This window comes from Phascolarctos cinereus, unplaced genomic scaffold (genome assembly GCF_003287225.1).
Source record: "Phascolarctos cinereus isolate Bilbo 61053 unplaced genomic scaffold, phaCin_HiC Scaffold_2;HRSCAF=192, whole genome shotgun sequence".
NCBI classification, from domain to species: domain Eukaryota; kingdom Metazoa; phylum Chordata; class Mammalia; order Diprotodontia; family Phascolarctidae; genus Phascolarctos; species Phascolarctos cinereus.
Genome location: NW_027555625.1, coordinates 340,003,594 through 340,022,079, shown reverse-complemented (window position 1 = coordinate 340,022,079; position 18,486 = coordinate 340,003,594). Strand labels below are relative to the sequence as shown.

The window sequence follows — 18,486 nt, the reverse complement described above, 5'->3', positions numbered from 1 at the left end:
AGGAAATAAATGTCTGCTTTGACTTTCTGGAAAGGTATCTCTTAATCCCTTTTTGGGAGACCCTAGTCATGAGAACAAGAAAAACCTGACTTACCTTTTTGAGATCAGATTATCCTCAGAATAAATCTGAGTTCCATGTAAGTGAAGATCAAGTGTCTTTTGTGTGAGGTAGCTTCCTGAACCACAGGAAACACAAATAATCAGATATCCATGATATTTGCTATCCAGATAATCCATGCCTCAAGTTTCTCCCCACTCCAGTGCATACTCCACTCAGCTGTCAAACTGATCTTATTTAAGTACAGAGTTCTAAACATGTCATACACCACCCCCTATCCCATAAACCTCAGTGGTTCCCCATTACCTCCAGGATCAAATAAAGTCCACCTTTCGGCTTTTAAAGCCTTTCACAGCCTAGCCCCTTTTTACCTTACATCTTACTCCCTCTGTAACACTGGCTTCCATAACGAACTTCTCTTATACATCACTCCATTTTGAGGCTTCATGCATTTTCACTGTCTTCCCCCAATCCTATCATCTTCTCTCTCATCTCTCGTTTCCTGGCTTCCCAGACTTCCTTCAGATCCCAGCTAAAATTCCATCTTCTACAACAAGCTCTTCCCAGATCCCCTTAATGCTAAGTGCCTTCCCATGGACTCTTCAATCTAGTGACACTGACCTCCACATTGTTTCACAAACAAGAAACTCCATCTCTATTCCTGGCATTTTCTGTGGCTATCTCCTGCCTCCACTCTGACTACAGACCTCCCTGGCCTTCTTCAAGTCGCAACTAAAATCCCACCTTCTACAGGAAGTGTTCTCTAACTCCTCTTACTTCCAGTATTTTCCCTCTTTTAATTATGTCCTATTTATCCTGTATATACCTTATTTTGCACACATTTGTTTGCATGTTTTCTCCCCCATTAGATTGTAAGTTCCTCAAGGACAGGAATTGGTTTTTGTCTTTTTTTGTATACCCAACACTTAGCACACCCCTGGCATACATGGTAGTTTAATAAATGTTTACTGAATGAAGGAATTAATATCTTCAAGTTATCTTACATAGAGCTTGTTTATACCTATTTGTTTCAATATGGTCTCTACCATTAGACTATGAGCTTAATGTATGGTGAACCCCTAGAAGAGAAGTGGTGGACAGCCCACAAGGTTTTCTAAGGATCAGCAAACCTACCCAGGTCAGAAAAAAACCTGCTCTCATGTGGAATCAAGCCATAAATAGCCACCACACTTCCAGCTTGGGCTAGATAGAGAGACCCAGTTTCATAAAAAAGCAAAAAACAAACAAACAAACAAACAAAATCAACCCTTTGCAATTTGCTTATTCATTGAGGAATACTTTGAATACTTTGTACAGTGATGGTTCTGACAAAACAGTGGTGGTTCTGAGAGATCCTAGAACTTTACTACTTAGCTATTTCCCCCACTGCTTCACTACATTTACAAAAGCACCCAAGCAGCAAGTGAGTACCAACACTTTAATGTTTTAAATAGAACCAACTTTAAATAGACACAACATATACACAAATACATAAAATTTAAACAAGCTTCATTTGAATCAAATACATAGTATAAGTGCATCAAATTCTAAAAATCTAAACAATAAACATAATCTAAGGCCAAGGGAAACAAAGAGGTATATTTGAAAGGCAGCTCATGGGAAAAACAAAACAGGTAGCAGGCTAATCATTTTGACTTTACTACAGAGAGATAGGAATAGCCTATGGCTTCTTTTTTTTTTTTGCAATGGCCCTGCAGGAAAACTCTCTAAAAGAGGACATAAACAAAAAGGGAAATGGATTTCAAATGACTACAGAAAGATGAATTTTACAGCTAAAGATTCCTTCTGTCCTCCAGCTCATATCAGTGTTTGCTTTAAAATAATATCAAACAACTCAGACTTGGTTTTTGAGGCTTGGAAATCCTACTTTTAAAAGGTTAGGTCAAAATACTGAGTGAGAGAAACAACTGAGAAATAATTGTATAAGGTTAGGGGAGAGTTATAGAGGTACTGCCAATTGAGACAAGCCTGACTTGGGGGGGTTTTTTGGTTTTTATTTTGTTTGCAATTTGTTAAGCTACTGAAAGTCAGGGAAAAGATATTTATTACTAGAAGTAGAGAGATTGTTCTTTAAAAAGTCTTTCCTCTTACCTTCTAAAAAGCAAAATGGATCAGAAGTAGAAGAATACAGCAATGTAAAGATACACTAGTTCAATATATAACTAAACACTTGCTTTTAAATTGATTCTTAGATCATGATAACTTAATTCTTTTCTTAGTAATGGGACATATTTGAAGAACAATTATTTAAGCTTCAGAAAGGAGGCAAAAATCTATGATTTTTAAACCCATAATCCAATAATGACTCATCAGCAATAAAAGAATCTTTTTTAGTTTGGGCCTCTATGCCCCAGTGATACCAAATTCAAGTTGTCCATTAATAAAGGAAAACTTTCCTATGCTGAAATAACCTCCACCAACTGGCGAACAAAAGTTTGCTTGGCTCATCTTAGCCACACTGAAGACAACATATTACTACCACATACTAACAGTAGTAATACTTCTGCTGGTGCTTTTACAAAGACCATTGACAGAAGCTTTCATTAGAACATTGGTCATGGATTAAAAACACTTATAGTTGAATGACTTGGCTTAAGTCTTGGGTCCATGAAGTCTGTCATTCTACAGAATTGGAAAAGATGAGAATAGTTCAAGTTTCCTGGCAATATTTATAAAAATATTTTGTGAAACTAATGAGCAGTAATCAAATAAAAGTTTTGAGTCTCCTACTCAGTAACACTAAATCTCTTACTAAAAATTGTTTAAAAATCAATGTTACTACAATCTAAATAATGTGACATTCTCATCAAGGCACAGAGAGTTAAATGTATAAATCCCTGCATGTTGACATGAGAATATATCCGTAAACAATTCTAGGAAACAATTCCCGGCAGCTGAATAAAAGAATAGTGTTTTTATAACTAATTCATAATAAAATCCAAAGTACGGCTCTTTTAACAATTCATGACCAAAGGCACAACTTGGCCAAAAATAAGTAAACATAGGACATTTTAAAAAAATTATTATAAACGACAGGTTTAATTGACACAATAAAGTGAGCATTGCTGAATCATCAATCAGTACAGCAATGCCATCACATACTTAGATTTTTTTAAGCACTTAGAGAACTGGCACCATTTTAACTTACTACGATTAATATAATTTCCCCCAATATCCCCTCCCTGATGCTCACATTTATTGCATCATAAATAAGCAGGCTACTTTGATAAAATAAATTCTCGTCTGAGTCCTAGTATCCTCAGTTTATCTGGGTGACAGTTTTATGAACCTTAAATTCAACGGGCAACTTTCTTCCCCATTACTGCTAAAAAGGTGGCAAGGATAAACCACAGGGCTTCTCTATTATTTTTTATTTCCTATAAATATTTTTCAGTGACGGTTAATGACAAAAAGGATCTCACTACTGCAACACTTTAAATATAATGTACAGACAGACAATGCCACTAGCAGTACAATCTTCAGATCATATTTCATTTGCCTCCAATTCAGTTCTTAATGAGTGTTAAGAATTCTTCCCGGGTCTTTGGATCTTCCCGGAATACACCCAACATTGTGCTGGTGACAGTTTTGCTGTTCATTTTCTGTACCCCTCGCATTACCATACACATATGTCTAGAAAACAAGATGACAAAAATGGTTTATGGGAAAAGGTAGTAGTTTGTCTTTAAAATAAAGAAGGTGCCAAAATACAAAAGACTAGATAATGTCATTTGCATATTTCCTTCTGCCTGAAGGAAATTCTGCCTGAAAAGGTGATTTTTAAAACCTCATATTCATTGTGACTATTCTAGAATTTCACAATATAGGAAGAAAAAACTTAAATCATATCAGGTCACATTTTGTTAGAAGGGGAAAAAAGATTTGTTTTTTTAGTAAAAGTAGTACAAATGACCTATGGACTACACTAACTTACATACAACTTAGAAATAAATTCAGATTTCTCAGAAAGATTTGAGTACTGACTCTGGGGTCAAAGTATCTCGGTTCAAATCCTGCCTCTGATGCTTAAAAACCTTTATGACCTTGGTAAAAATCACTTATCCTTTGTAAGGCTCACTTTCTTCACCTGCAAAATGAGGTTATGGGACTGAAAGACCTTTATGGTTCCTTCCAATTCTAAATCTATGCTCCTGAGACTTTTGCTTCCAAGGAACAGGTAATATCATACATTCTCAAATGTTTAAGTTAATTAACAGCGAGTTTGTATTTTCAGAAGTATTTCATAACCACAGCCAGACAGAAGTGGAAGATGGTTAATATGAATCATTAGAGTATCTGAGGATCAGAGGTAACATGTATAAAGCATATTATTATTATTTTTTGTTGTCATTATCTAGATACATTATTCATGCTGATTAGGATATATGCTTATAGGACATTCAGAAACCATATTAGTTAAAGCCTAAACTCGATTCTAACTTGTTAAGAAAAGGTATAAATGGCAGCTAAAGAAAACAAAAACAGAAAAATGGTAGTTGTGTTTACTACATCTTTTAATAATGTGTGACAGAATATTACTTTAAGATGTAGAATTAAATAAACATTTTTCTGTTTTCTTTAGCTGCCATGGCATAACTAAATGTTAGACTCAGGAAAATACTGTCCCCAGTCAAGAACACTGAGTGTTCTCTTTGTTACAAAGAAGTAAGCAAATCATTTAACAGCTTATATACTTCTGCATACACTTCTAAAAATGGGATTGCTCCTAACTGATCCTGATATCACAAAATTATTAGTAAGATTAAGGATTATGGAAGATTTATATGTGTATAAGTATTAAAAATGATATTATCAAGGTGTGCTGAGCATCCATTAGCTTCTCAGAAGAGGAGCCGGCATTTAATACAAAGCTGATACTGTTGTAGCCAAGGCAACAATCTTTTAGCACACTATGACATCACAAAAGAACAGATATTAACTTACGTTGCTTCAACAACCACTCCAACTCCAGCTGGCCGGAGGGCTTCTGTGACTGCTACAGCAATTTGTTTTGTAAGTCTCTCTTGAACTGTGAACGTGACAGGGAATTCAATTTAGGGGGTGGATACAAACATTTTATTCCTTGCTACAGTGATTCATAAATTCTCTGGGTGAGAACACTGCAGATAATTTTCTGATCTTAAATATATATGAGATGTCTGTTAAGATTTATTTCTGGGGGCAGCTAGGTGGCCCAGTGGATAGTGCACTGGCCCTGAAGTCAGGAGGACCTGAGTTCAAATCCAGCCTCAGACCAAACACTTGGCACTATCTGTGTGACCCTGGGCAAGTCGCTTAACCCCAATTGCCTAAAATAAAAATAAAAATAAAAGATTTATTTCTGGGAGTGTTTTATTGAGATACCCAGCAGCCTTTAGAAGCTTTTTTCCATTTGCAAGTTTGAGGTAACTACACAAAGAAGTAATACAGCATTCACAAAGGTTTTGGAAGTGTGTTCAAAGTACATGTTGGGTTTGCCTAAAGAACTTAGTACTTTTATCTATGCTGGCTTTCTTCACCTTTAGAGCATTTATTTGTAAAACCTTCAATTAACTCAAGTTTGCCAAGGTAGATTCACCATGGCAAAATACAATGTCCATATAGTACTTTTTACTGTAAACAGATTTCAATTTAGAAACCGATTTGGAAGTTCTGAAGAGTCCTTAAAGTCAAAAGTCAGTGGCCCTTGGTTTATTTAGAGATGAGAACGTTCTTCCCAGTGGCACCAATGGTAGACTGTCTTAGTCAAGGTGCCATGGGGAACTGGTAGAAGCATGCCACAAACTCTAAGCCCTCACTGTACCAGGGCACTGACTGCTACAGAGCAATCTCCTTAGATTCCACTGCATCGAAGGCACTGTGGACAATCATCAAACATTTATTAAATGCTTACTATGTATCAGGCACTAAGCTGCCTGATATATGTGGGTTCTGATCTTCCATCTCCCATAAGACTTGGCTCCCTTGGATATCTGAGGTTGTTTCTGCTTTCTACCCCAAAAGGGGCTGGATGAATATTCTTTCTCAGGAGTGACCTTTAGCACCTGAACCACGTGCCAACTGTAGAACAGGTACCTGTATTAAGAAGCTCTGGAAACAATCTGGGAGCCTTTCCATCTGGCTCAGAGATGACAGATTGGCCATGATGAATTTGGATTTGATACATATATGTCTTAAAGAGGCCCGTGTAACAAATCAAGACCAATTGGCAGACAGAACCAGAAAGCGCCATTTCCACAGGATGGTACATAAGAAGGTAAAAAAAAGTAATTTGAGGAGTGGCTCTTAGAAAGGATCTGAAGTCCCAAAAGATCATTATGGTTACATATAATCAAAAGTTATACGTAAAGAATTGACACAATAGAAAACCAATGTTTATTAAGCATCTACAGTAATCAAAGTACTATGCTAGGTGCTAGAGATGCACAGTGAAAGCACTGCTTCCCTGCTATCAAGAAGTTTCAATTATACTGTCTGTTTAAGAATATAATCTTTGTCACCAAGTGTCTCACTAAATTATCGACGTCAACACTTAGGCATCTATATAAATAAGGTTAACCAAACAGTTGAAGCAGTGTCTGCTTTTCTTTCTATTCACTTACATGCCTAGGAAGTTTCCAAATATATACATAGACGTTTATATACAAATATACATGCACATATACATACACATATTTTCTATAGAGATATTTCTATACATACAGGTACGCATGTGTAGAAATGTGTATAGATATGTATGTGTGTACATATTCATATGTAACTATATTCATATGTAACTACATAGGTATACATATCTATATATATTTACTGTATATTGTATTGTATTATACTAAATATATTTGCAGATATATTTATTTGTACAAATATGTATATATTTGTATAAATACATGTATATTACACATAATCTACATGTAGATGTGTACAGCTATAGATACACACGTGTATCTACATATAGATGTGTGTGCATATGTAGATACAACGCATGCACACGCGGCTACATGTAAACACGCGCAGATACACATGCATGTTTACATGTGTGTTTGCATGTACATATACATGCACATACATGTTATATGTTTGGAATTTTCTAGGCATGAAGGTGAATAGGAACACACATATGCATATATGTGGTTATATATACATATGTATATAAGCTGTGTTTAGATACAGATATGTAAGAATTAATGCCATAGGCACAAAAGAAAGACCCTAACTAGAGGGCTCAACTATAAGTGCCCCACAATCTCACCATAAATATAGGGACTCTAGGGTGCACTTAATATATTTTAGAAACAACAAGAGTTAGTTCACACTACAAATTGAAAAAATTTTCATAACACAAACCTACTGCCTAGCTACCCCAATGTTACTGAAAAAAGCAATTTTGAGTATATAACTGAATGACTGTCTAGTATCTTTCTCACAAGTCACTAATGAAAACCTACAACATAAAAACAGAGAACTTTGACATAATTCAGCTCAGGTAATTAGGAACATTTTAATTCATATAATGAAGAAAAAATTTGGAAAATTTACCTTGTAATCTCCTACTATAGATTTCCACAATCCTAGAAAATAAAGATTCATTTTGATGATTCTCATAAAGTTTGAATGAAAATTCAATTATCATAAGATAAAGAGATATCTATATGTAAAACTCATTATGACACTGAACAATGAACACACAGTACTGCAAGAAAATGTAATCTTTAGGGCTTAAGAAGTGACTGAAATTATAGGTAGACTAGAAAAGGTTGATTAAATGAACAAAACTATGAAAAAAAAACCTTATTTGATCCATTAGGTATAAGTCTACTCATTTATTTCAATTTTTTTCCAAAGAAAAGTCTCTGATAGTAAAAATTAGTAGCTGGTAATAAAAGTTAAGTGATTAATCAAAACTGGAAGCTTCCCAGTAAGCTCAAAAGTAAGATCCATGTATTATAATTAATCATAATTATTTAACAGTTCCAGCTACAAGTTAAAAATATAGAGATGGTCTGTTTACTAATTAATAGCAGGCCATCTTCAAGTACACCAACTAAACCTATTAGTATAATCAGATCTGAGCCAATTATACCTCCCTCTGATATCTCTTTAAAAGAAGGTCTGTATAAACACCTTTGATTTTCCATAAGCTCTATGATACTGGATTATGTCATGAATTCCTCAAATGAACTCCGAAAAATGAAAAAAAAGAAATAATGAAAAGTTCTATAGAAGAAATGTCAAGACATACATACATCTTCCTTCACAGTGAATGGGTGGAGGACTAGTATGACAAAATACCGTATAGCAAGTAAGAAACATTTTTGGTGTTGGATTTTTTTTCTTAATTGTTTTTCTTTTTCACAATCAGGATCAGGAGGAGATAGAGATAAAAGGCAACAAAAACATTTTGTAAAAAAAAAATAGAGAAGAAAGATTTAGAGAAGTTAGTTAAGGTCTCAAGTTCATGATATCATTTGAAATACCAAGGACACATTTGGGATTCCTTATATTACTGACTATTAATTATTACCTAAAACAGCTCTTCTTAATCTTTTTTGTGTATGTCACGGATTCCTTCCGAAGTCTGATGAAGCCTATGAACCTCTTCTCATAATGCTTTTTTTTTAATGCATGTAACAAAACCCATAGAATTACAAAGGAAAACAATGATATTAAAATAGTTATCAAAATCTTTTTTAAAAACAAGTTCACAGCCTCCTAGGTTAAGAACTTCTAGCCTAAAGCCTTTAAAAATCTAAAAAGATATAGATATATTTGCTTTGAAAATACAGAAAGTGAAATACTACAAGGGGACATTGGAAGTTGGGACTGAAGATTGGAGGCAACAATTAAAACTTTTTCTAAAACAAATAAACATGTACTCTTTCCCCCTCTCCAAAGTTACACTGATAATATGTCAGCTAGAAAATATCTCTGAGTTACAGAAATGGTAGTGTTGGATTTAAGAACAGTACACCTATTCATTAACCACTCCCCAGTTTACAAAGCCCCTTAATTAAATACATTTTGTTTTATCCTTTTTGCCTTGAAGGTAAATAAATAACAAAATGGAGTGATAATAATTTAGTGTAAAGCAACAACACTACTTTCAAATGTGTTTTCTTGGTTCTGTAAATCCCCACACATGGAAAGTCCTATGTAATAAAATTGTTATTTCTTCTAAAAGTTGGCTACAACCTACCTTTCAAGCCTTATTTACCACAACTTTCCCACATGGATACCCTCTCTTCCAGACAAATTGTTTCACTAGTTCACTGACCCCTGTCCCCAAACATTTCTAGCTCTTTGCTACTTCCAAGCCTTTGTTCACAAAATGTCCCTTTCATCTACTGTCTTTGAAATCATGCCAGTTTAGTGCTTTCCCTCCTCTAACTCTGAGAGAAGCTATTACTCATTTGGTACTTTTTTATTACCTTGTATTTTTAATTATCTTGTCCATTCTCAGTTGAGATTGTGAACTCTCTGAGGTTGAGAACTATTTTATAATTCTCAGAATTATCCCCTCCTCTCTCCAAAAGCCTTGCAGATAACAGGTGCTCAAACAGTGATTAATAATGCTAACGTGGGGCACTACAATATTCTGAATCAAAGGAAGGGTCAGTTAAATTATACTTATGAAGACAAAAAGTAGGCCACCCAAAATTTACATTACTTAGCAAAGTTTGTTCACAAAGCTTTATTCACAACCACCTTTGTAGCTGGTATTGCAAATATAATTGTTCCTTTTTTACAGATAAAGTAGCTAAGATTCAATGATGTTTACAGAGTGAATACATAGTTAATCTAATTGCACCTGAACCCAGGTTTATATTCTAATCTAGGACTCTTTTCCACTACCACCATGCTGATTCTCTATGAAAGAAGCTGAACATAATGTTTTACATTTCTGTTCATCTAATCTCCATCCTTCAAATTTTCAAGTAGCAAGGACTGGATTCATTTGACATTAATCACTACTTTTTTTAAAAAAATTACTTTAAAAATACTTTCTGTTAATGGGAATACAAACTACTGTGTTGGTCAGCTTCTTATTTAATCTTTTAAAAGCTTTTCTTTAAAATCCATTCCCTCCCCTCGATAACAAAGTGGCTTATCCCTTCTTAACCCAGAGTTAACTGGGTTTACTATTTTATATAGTTATTATTACTATTTTTTGTATTTATATTTATATAATATTTATATTTTATATAGTTACTATTACTAAAATAGTTTACTATTTACTCCTTGACGGAATGCAGAGTTTCTAGATCTCCCTATCTAGAAAATTTCCCCGTAGATATTTTACCTACAATATGACAGGGTTTTTTAAGAGAATGCTATACTAATCAAGGGAAAGCTATGAATTTTTATTATATCCTGTTTTATACAATCTGAAATTTATCCATAAGAACTATTCTCAATCAAAAAGAATTTATTATTCTATGCCTACCATGTCCCAGGCATAAAGTAGATAGATCCTTCTGCAAGTCACTGACCTAAATTAGGATGTTTTCTTTTGTTTTCAAAAGTCTCAATTTACTAGAGACTGCAGTTCTTGTACTGCCTAACCTCAACACCACTACACAGAATATTGTAAAACTACACTGACCTGCACGACTAAATTGGGGTCTTTTGAAGTTATGATGGGGAAAGGAATTGAAATGATTGTCTCTTCCTTCCTAGTTCATTTTTCTCTACTTCTATAGAAGAATAAAAGTAAATTAGAGGTAGCTGTAGAGAATGGTCAAGAATAGTTTCCCCCCTTCATTCAGGAGAAATAGGATTAAATTACAATACCTTTTTAAAAAGGACCAATCCAATTTGGATTGATTTTTAGCAATAAGGATTTACTTTCTGGTTAGTCCTCCATCAATCTGAAATCCAATTAACCAAAAGCCCCGGGCTCCTGAGTATTCTGAGTAAAAGAATACCATTCCTCTTCAGTACCCCTCTTCTAAATCCCTGAACTGATATTATTAACAAATGGAAGGGTTTTGTTCTTTAAGTCTCCCTGCATCGAAACTACGCTACCCTACCTGGATAGCACAGTGGAGAGAGTGCTGGGCATGAAGCCAGGAAAAACTGAATTCAAATCCAGCATTGGACAGTTACTAGCTGTGTGACCAGACTCTTTCTGCCTCCATTTCCTCAATTATAAATCAGAGGCAATAATAGTACCACCTGCAACTCAGGGTTGATGTGACAATTAAATGAGATGATATTTGTAAAGCACTTAGTAAAATGCCTAGCACATAATACGGGCTTAATAAATGCTTATTTCTTTCTGAACTATAGCCAATTAAGGTTGCCAATTCGGATTCTATCACTGTTGCTTGATGACGTCTATAACCTCAAATACGCTACTCTATGTCTTGATGGCACATTTTTCAATTGAAAATTAAGGAAATCATCCAGTTAATCATAAGACATCTCTTTCTCACGAGGCTTCTTTATTGGGCCATAAAAATTGGAGGCAGTGTTGCACAATGGATATAGACCTTGAAAACCTATGCTCATGTATAGCCTTTGACATTTATTGGCTGTGTGAAGTTGGACAAGCCATTTAGCCTCTGGGCATTCTAAGCAATTCTCTCAGACTATAAGATGTAGAGAAAGTACTGACCCACATTGATAGTAGTTTCTTCAAACAGAGCTGTCTTTTATCAATGAAATTAAGCCCAGTCCCTATTATAACCCTCCTTCTTGAATATGGCCTAAATAGATGTAATAAGTATGTTTTATTTATTCTAATAAATGTGTAATAGTAAATTGAGATCTAACCCTAAATTAAAAGCTTAATGTGATTACAATTACAAAAATAATACTATTCCAATATGACTCACCAGATGGTAATTATTAAAAGGCAAAAGTCCTACAAATTCATTTCATTAATAAGCTTGACTTCCAAAACAATACTTACCTGGCAAGCTTGCTGAGGCCAAGGAGTTGTTTGTTAGGAAGATAACCTATATGAACCTGTTGAATAGAAAACCACTAATTAAATCAAAATACTGTACTGTACAAATAATGAATCAGTTATTATAAAGTACAAATATGTGAGAACACTTGAAACTAAAGTATGTCTAAAAATCTAGATTACCTAGGAAGCCACACATTTTTGCAAATACCAAAAAGATTTGGGGGAAGGCTGGAATCAAAAAGGTAAAAAATAAGTCCAGGAGAATTCAGGTATCTTACTCATCAAATATGATGATCATATTTTTGCCTTGATAAGCTGGACTTACGTGGCATTTCTCAAAGAGTACTCTATATCCATAAAACTAATATTCTTAAGTACTTAGGAACAATATAAGTAACAACAGTAAGTCCCTTTCATTTAAAAAAATAAATGTATCTCTTCTGTTTAATAAAGTAACCTGTGACCATACAAAGCCATTTTTGCACTGAATGCTTTACCTGGTACAGTCACAGGATATAGTCACTAATTTAATACTATTCCTTTACAAAAAAAGAATCTCTCTTCCCGAGTTAGAACCTAGGAACAGCATTGGGCAAACAACAAAACTTGCCACAGCATTTAAAGAGGTAAGCCATGAAGTCAGTCTGGCCGTTCAGGTTAGTCTAAGATCTAGCCAGATGTCAAAGAAGAATCCAGTCACCTACCACCTCTTGGCAGGAAAGATGGGATTTTCTTTCATCTTTCCCTCTCTATGGGTCATAGAGTACTGAGGAGTACCACTACTTGCTCATAAAGAGACACCTTACCTAGCAGCTGGAAAACCCATTCTAAAGAGTTTGAGGCACAATTGAGGAAACAGAGACACATGCTCCAGAAAGACAGTCATCCCAGACTAGAACAGCTTCAAAGGGAGGGACCTCTGCGGGACAGAAAAAAGAGCTGCCTATAGATTTCAGGGAGCATCCTATCCCTAGCAATCAAGAGACATTCTTTAGAAAGCAACAGATTCTGGGAGCCCAGATGAGTCACTTGCCCATCAGAGATATTTCTACCAGAGAGAGGGTCATTAGGACTCCAAAAAGAGAAAAAGAAGCTATGAGCAGCCTTTTCCACATATGTTTCCTACAAATATGGTCTGTTAATCAATCAACAAACAGTTGTTCAGTGCTTTCTATGTTCAAGGCAGTAAGCTTAAGCCCTGTGTCAGTCAGAATACAGAAACAGCCTCTGCTCTCAAGAAATAACATACTAATGGAGAAGCCAAGGGGCAAATTAAATACATGTACATACATGATAGATGCAGAGTAGATAGAAGGTAAGCTTAGAAAATAAGACTCGAATGACTGGGGCAGTGGGGAAGGAATCATGAAGACGAGGGCCCTTGAGTTGTATCTTGAAAAAAGCCAGGGATATCAAGAGCCAGAGGTAAGGAAGGAAAGCATTCCAGGCATGGAGAATAGTCAGTAGAAAGGCAGAAAGATGAGAGTTGAGTGTCATGCAAACGAACGGCAAGTAGGCCAATGTAGCTGGCTTGTAGCATTTAAAGCTACATTAAGCATTTAAAGCCGGCATTTAAAGCAAGAAGATGGAAAGAGAGGAAGGAATCAGGTAATGAAGAGCCTTAAATACCATAAAGAGGAGTCTATATTTGATCTTGGAAGTAATAGGGAGCCACTGGGATTTACTGAGGTTTACTGAGTGGGATAGAGGGTGGTGACATGTCAGGTTTACATTTTAAAAAATCCACTTTGACAGATGAGCAAAGTATATGCTGGGGTGGGGAGAGACTTAAGTCAGGATGACAAATGAAAAAGTTATTGTGATAGCACAAAGAAGTGATGGGAGCTTGCAATATGGTTGTGAGTGGAGAAAAGGGGACATATATGAGAGATATTATGAAGGTTAAAATGATAAGATTTAGCATTGGATTGGCAATGTGGGGGTAGGATGGTAGTGCCCTCAACAGTAATGCAGAAGTCTGGAAGAGAGGAAGAGGGGGAGATATAAGTTCTGTTTTCATGTGCTCAGTAAGAAATGCCAATGGGAGATCAATTTGGAACTGTCCAGTTGAAGATGTGGGATTGGAGATCAGAAGAGAGACTATGGCTCAATTGGTAGATGTAGGAATCATCTGCATAAAAATGGCAATTGATCCCACAGAAGCTGATGAGAAGATGATAAAATAGAGGGAAAAGTGACACTTCCTAGCTATGTGATCCTGGGCAAGTCAATTTACCTTTTCTGGGCTTTAGCTTCCTCATCTGTAAAATGAGGGGTTTAGATGGACATTATGGCCTCAAATCCCTTCCAGCTCTAAAACTTTGATTCTAGGACCCTATGAGAAGAGGTCTAGGACAGAATCATGGGAATAGGAAAAGAAGCAAGAGAGAGCGATGTCACAAAAAACACAGAGGAGAAAGTGACCTGTATAAGATGATCAACATTGTCAAATGCATGTGCTCACTCTTCCCTCTATGGGTACACTGTGGGTACTATGGAAGACAACCTCAAGTTTATGCAGGGAATGTTTTGTAGCTTCTGTTCTTCCCATGTCATCTTAGTAAATTGCCCAGTAATTTACTAAGAGCCGATTGCATCTACAAGTCATTAATGGGGAGGACAACAATGGAGGTTTGTGAATGACAGTTTTAGAAGTGGGCATCCAAAGGGTTCCCTATAGCCTGACAGTAGTAGCCACAGTTATAGTTAGTTAAAGTTTTATTTGCAGCCTTTGAACAGCTGTCATCTTCTAAACTAAGGAATCAACTACTCTTCATGAATACAGCCCTACCCCAGTTAAGTCTTCACAGGGAGGAAGTGCAGTGTACTGGTTAATGTGCTTGCCTTGGAGTTAGGAAGACTGGTTCCCCCTCTGCCACAAACTGGCTGAATAACCCTGAGAAGAGAGCCACTAAATCTGCAAGAGCTAGGCATTAACATCTAAAATATTAACAGAACATATTTAATTGTGTGCCTAGTAAAATTAATTTTTTATGCTTGACACTGAAACAAGCCAGTTAGATCAGGCTCCTTTTATTTAGTAGAAGAGAGGAAGAGGGAGAGAAATTTGTAGATAAAGATAGCTAGAGAGGGGTAGCTAGGTGGCACAGTGGATAGAGCACCGGCCCTGGATTCAGGAGGACCTGAGTTCACATCTGGCCTCAGACACATAATACTTACTAGCTGTGTGATCCTGGGCAAGTCACTTAACCCCACTGCCTCACCAAAAAAAAAAAAAAAGATAGCTAGAGAGACCGAATATCCATAAATACAGCCCTTGACTTCAATTCTGTCAACCCCTATACTTAGCCTTAAATGCTTAATCTAACACTAGTACACCTGCAAAAGGCTGCCTGCACCAGCCCTTGGAATAAAATCTCAGGGACCTCTAACACTGATGGTTCATTCAGATCCAGTCATTTGGCTAGATAGAGCTAATCCTGGGATTCGGCTACCTCAGGAAACCACTTCTCACATACCAGGTCAAAATGGGAATCCCAGTTATTGCAATGTGGTAGGGAAATGCTCACATTTTACAACCTTTTTGTAAGAGAGAGTATTATATATCCATTAAATCAGTGTGTATACTATCAGTAACCCCTCTGGTTAGGTCAATGGCATGTGGTTTTGTCTACATTCCTTACAATCTTGAATCTAACAATATTAAGTATAAAGCATAGCAATTCTCTGAATGATCCCTCTCACGGGGTTAAAGAAAATGCCATTTTGCTGTTCATGTAAAGGATAATTAGTTGACCCAAGAGCTTAACTGAGTTTAAGAGTACAGCACCTTATTGCATAGATGTGCTCACAGGAATAATGGACGTTTTTGATACTAGTGCTACAAGGTACCTTAAAGATCACCTAAGCCAACTTCTTCAATTTACTGTTACAGAAAATGAGGATCATAGAGGTTAAATGACTTGCTTGCTCAAGGACACACAGATTGTAAGTAACAAAGATAATATTCAAACTCAGATCATTCAACAGCCAATTAACTGCTCTATACTGACTCCACCATTTTGCCTCCCAATATAAATGTGCTCAGAGAGAGATCAGGATCCATTCATTTAGCCAACATTTTATGGCTTAATTTAGGTCTAGTTTAGTTTGATCTCTACTTTATTCAATCCCTGAAGTGTTAGAAATATACCTAGCTAACCACTCATTCCTACTAACTTTTTGTTCAGGGCAATCAGGTGATAACTAAAAAAAAAGACATAAGTTACTAAGAAAAACAGAGAACACCAGTGTTGTTGCTCAGAAGAAGACCAATATTGGAGTCGCAGTGTGGTGTGCTTGGCTGTGGCTAATCCGATCAAAATGAGTTTGGAAGGCACTACCACAGATCAGGCACAAATGGTCCACTGGAACAGTCAGAGTAGAAGTGGCTCTGGATTGGTGCAGGTCACATTTCCTTCATGCTTCTTTGATTCTGCTTTGCTCATGGAGTAGCACAGTGTCTTCTTTGATGTGAGCACACCATGCTGGATGTCTTGTGCCAGCATTTCCTACATCTCACATTCAATATTAAAGTTCTTCAGAGATACCTGGAGAATGTCCTTATTAGTGCTTCTTCTGACCACCACATAACAGCTCTTACCTTGTGCAAGTTCTCTATGAAACAGTCTTTTAGGTAAGCATGCTTTTGGCATTTGAACTACGTGGCCAGCCCCACTCTTTGTAACAGAGTTTGAACGCTTCACAGTTCAGCTCTAGAGAGGACCTCAGTGTCCAGCACCTTATTTTGCCAGGTGATCTTCAGGACCTTCCTAAGACAACTCAAGTATTGCAGTTCAGTCTTCTAGCATGGCACTGATAGACTGTCCAGGTTTCACACGTATACAACAGTGTAGCAAGCACTATACCTCTGTAGAGCCATATTTTCAATTTGATATGCAGCCTGATTCTTCTCTCCCACACTTTCTTTTGGAGCCTCCCAAACACTGGCAATGCATGCCTCAACCTCATTATCTATGTGGACAGCCCTGGAGAGGACTGTCAAGGTAAATGAACTTAACCACAGCATTCAAAATTTCTCCATTTACTGTGACCCATGGTTTCACGTTTGCATGGTGTGGTACTGGCTGGTGGATGACCCTTGTTTTCTTGGTGTTGGTAGTCAGGCCAAAATTAGTACAGGCAGCACAGAATCGAGACATACTCCATTGCATCTGGGCCTTAGAGGCTGCACTGAGTGCACAATCATCTGCAAACAAAGTTATGCACCAGCTCTCTCTCTAATTTGGTATGGTCTTAGCTCGTAAGCCTTTTCAAGTTAAATAGTTTACCATCAGTGCAGAAGCTGATCTTAATGCCATTTTTGTCACATCTTACAACCTTTTTGTAAGAGAGAGTATTATATATATATCCATCAAATCAGTGTGTATACTATTTTTGTCCCCACTGAAGGCATCTGACAACATCACGGAAAACATCATGCTGAAGAGCATGGGAGCAAGCATGCAACCCTGCTTCACCCCACTGATGACTGGGAAAGTATAACAGTATTGTCCTTCACCCAGAACCTATGTGAGCATGTCATCATGAAACTGGCATACTATGCTGACAAACTTCCCTGGGCAACCCAATTTTGCCATGATGTTCCATGGGCCCTCATGACTGATAGTATCAGGTTGACAAGCATTGTATACAGACCTCTGTTCTGCTCCTGGCATTTCTCCTGGAGTTGTCACGCAACAAATATCATGGTGACTGCTCCACGGCCCTTTCTGATGCCACTCTGGCTTTCAGGTAGATGACCATCTTCCAGATGATTAATCAGCCAGTTAAGGAAGACTCTGGCAAGGATACTGCTGTCAATGACTAGAAGAGAGATCACCCTGTGGTTGTCACAGGATGGCCTATTTCCTTTTCCTTTATACAGGTGAACAATAACTTCCTCTTGCCACATAACACAGAAGATTTCTGTCAGCTTCTGTATGAGCAGTGGACACCCTGCCTTGTAGCTCTCTGCCGGGATGGAATCAGCACAAGGTGCTTTGCCATATAAGAGGAGCTTGATGGCATTCCGTACCTCTTCTTCAGTTGGAGGTTCAGCTAGAGAAGAAATGATTACAACCTGAGGCATAAGATCAGTGGCTTCAGAACTGGTTGATGATGATCTGTTAAGAACACTATGGAAATGTTCAGCTTGTGTCTCCAGGGTCACGTCCTTGTCCTTGATCAGTATAGCTCCGTAAGCACTGAGCAGTTGAGCTGCACCAGAGGTCTTCGCCCTTAGTCTTCAGGGCATCACAGAAGCACTTGGGATTATTGCTGTCAACAAAGAATTGAATCTCATCTGCCTTCTTGCTGAGGCAAGAATCCCACATTTCTTTAAGTTTCACTTGCACTTTGCTTTTGATGGAGTTAAATGCTGCCAAGCTATCCTGCTGAAAAACTCTGTAGGTTTCTTGTTTTTCATTTCTCATTTAGCAGCTTCTGAACTTCCCCCTAACTTTCATCAAACCAATCCTGATGTTTATGGGTGTTC

The 18,486-nt window shown here is 36.9% G+C and overlaps 1 protein-coding gene across 1 annotated transcript in view; it reads right to left on the bottom strand.

Moving 5' to 3' along the window:
- Nucleotides 1-1,482: 1,482 nt before the first annotated feature.
- GCH1 (GTP cyclohydrolase 1) overlaps nucleotides 1,483-18,486 on the bottom strand; it is a 73,490-nt gene continuing 56,486 nt past the window's right edge. The window contains 4 exon segments of the mRNA XM_020991295.2: nucleotides 1,483-3,712; nucleotides 5,024-5,108; nucleotides 7,616-7,647; nucleotides 11,991-12,046. Of these exon segments, the coding sequence (XP_020846954.2) occupies nucleotides 3,586-3,712; nucleotides 5,024-5,108; nucleotides 7,616-7,647; nucleotides 11,991-12,046 (300 nt within the window). The 3' untranslated portion in view covers nucleotides 1,483-3,585.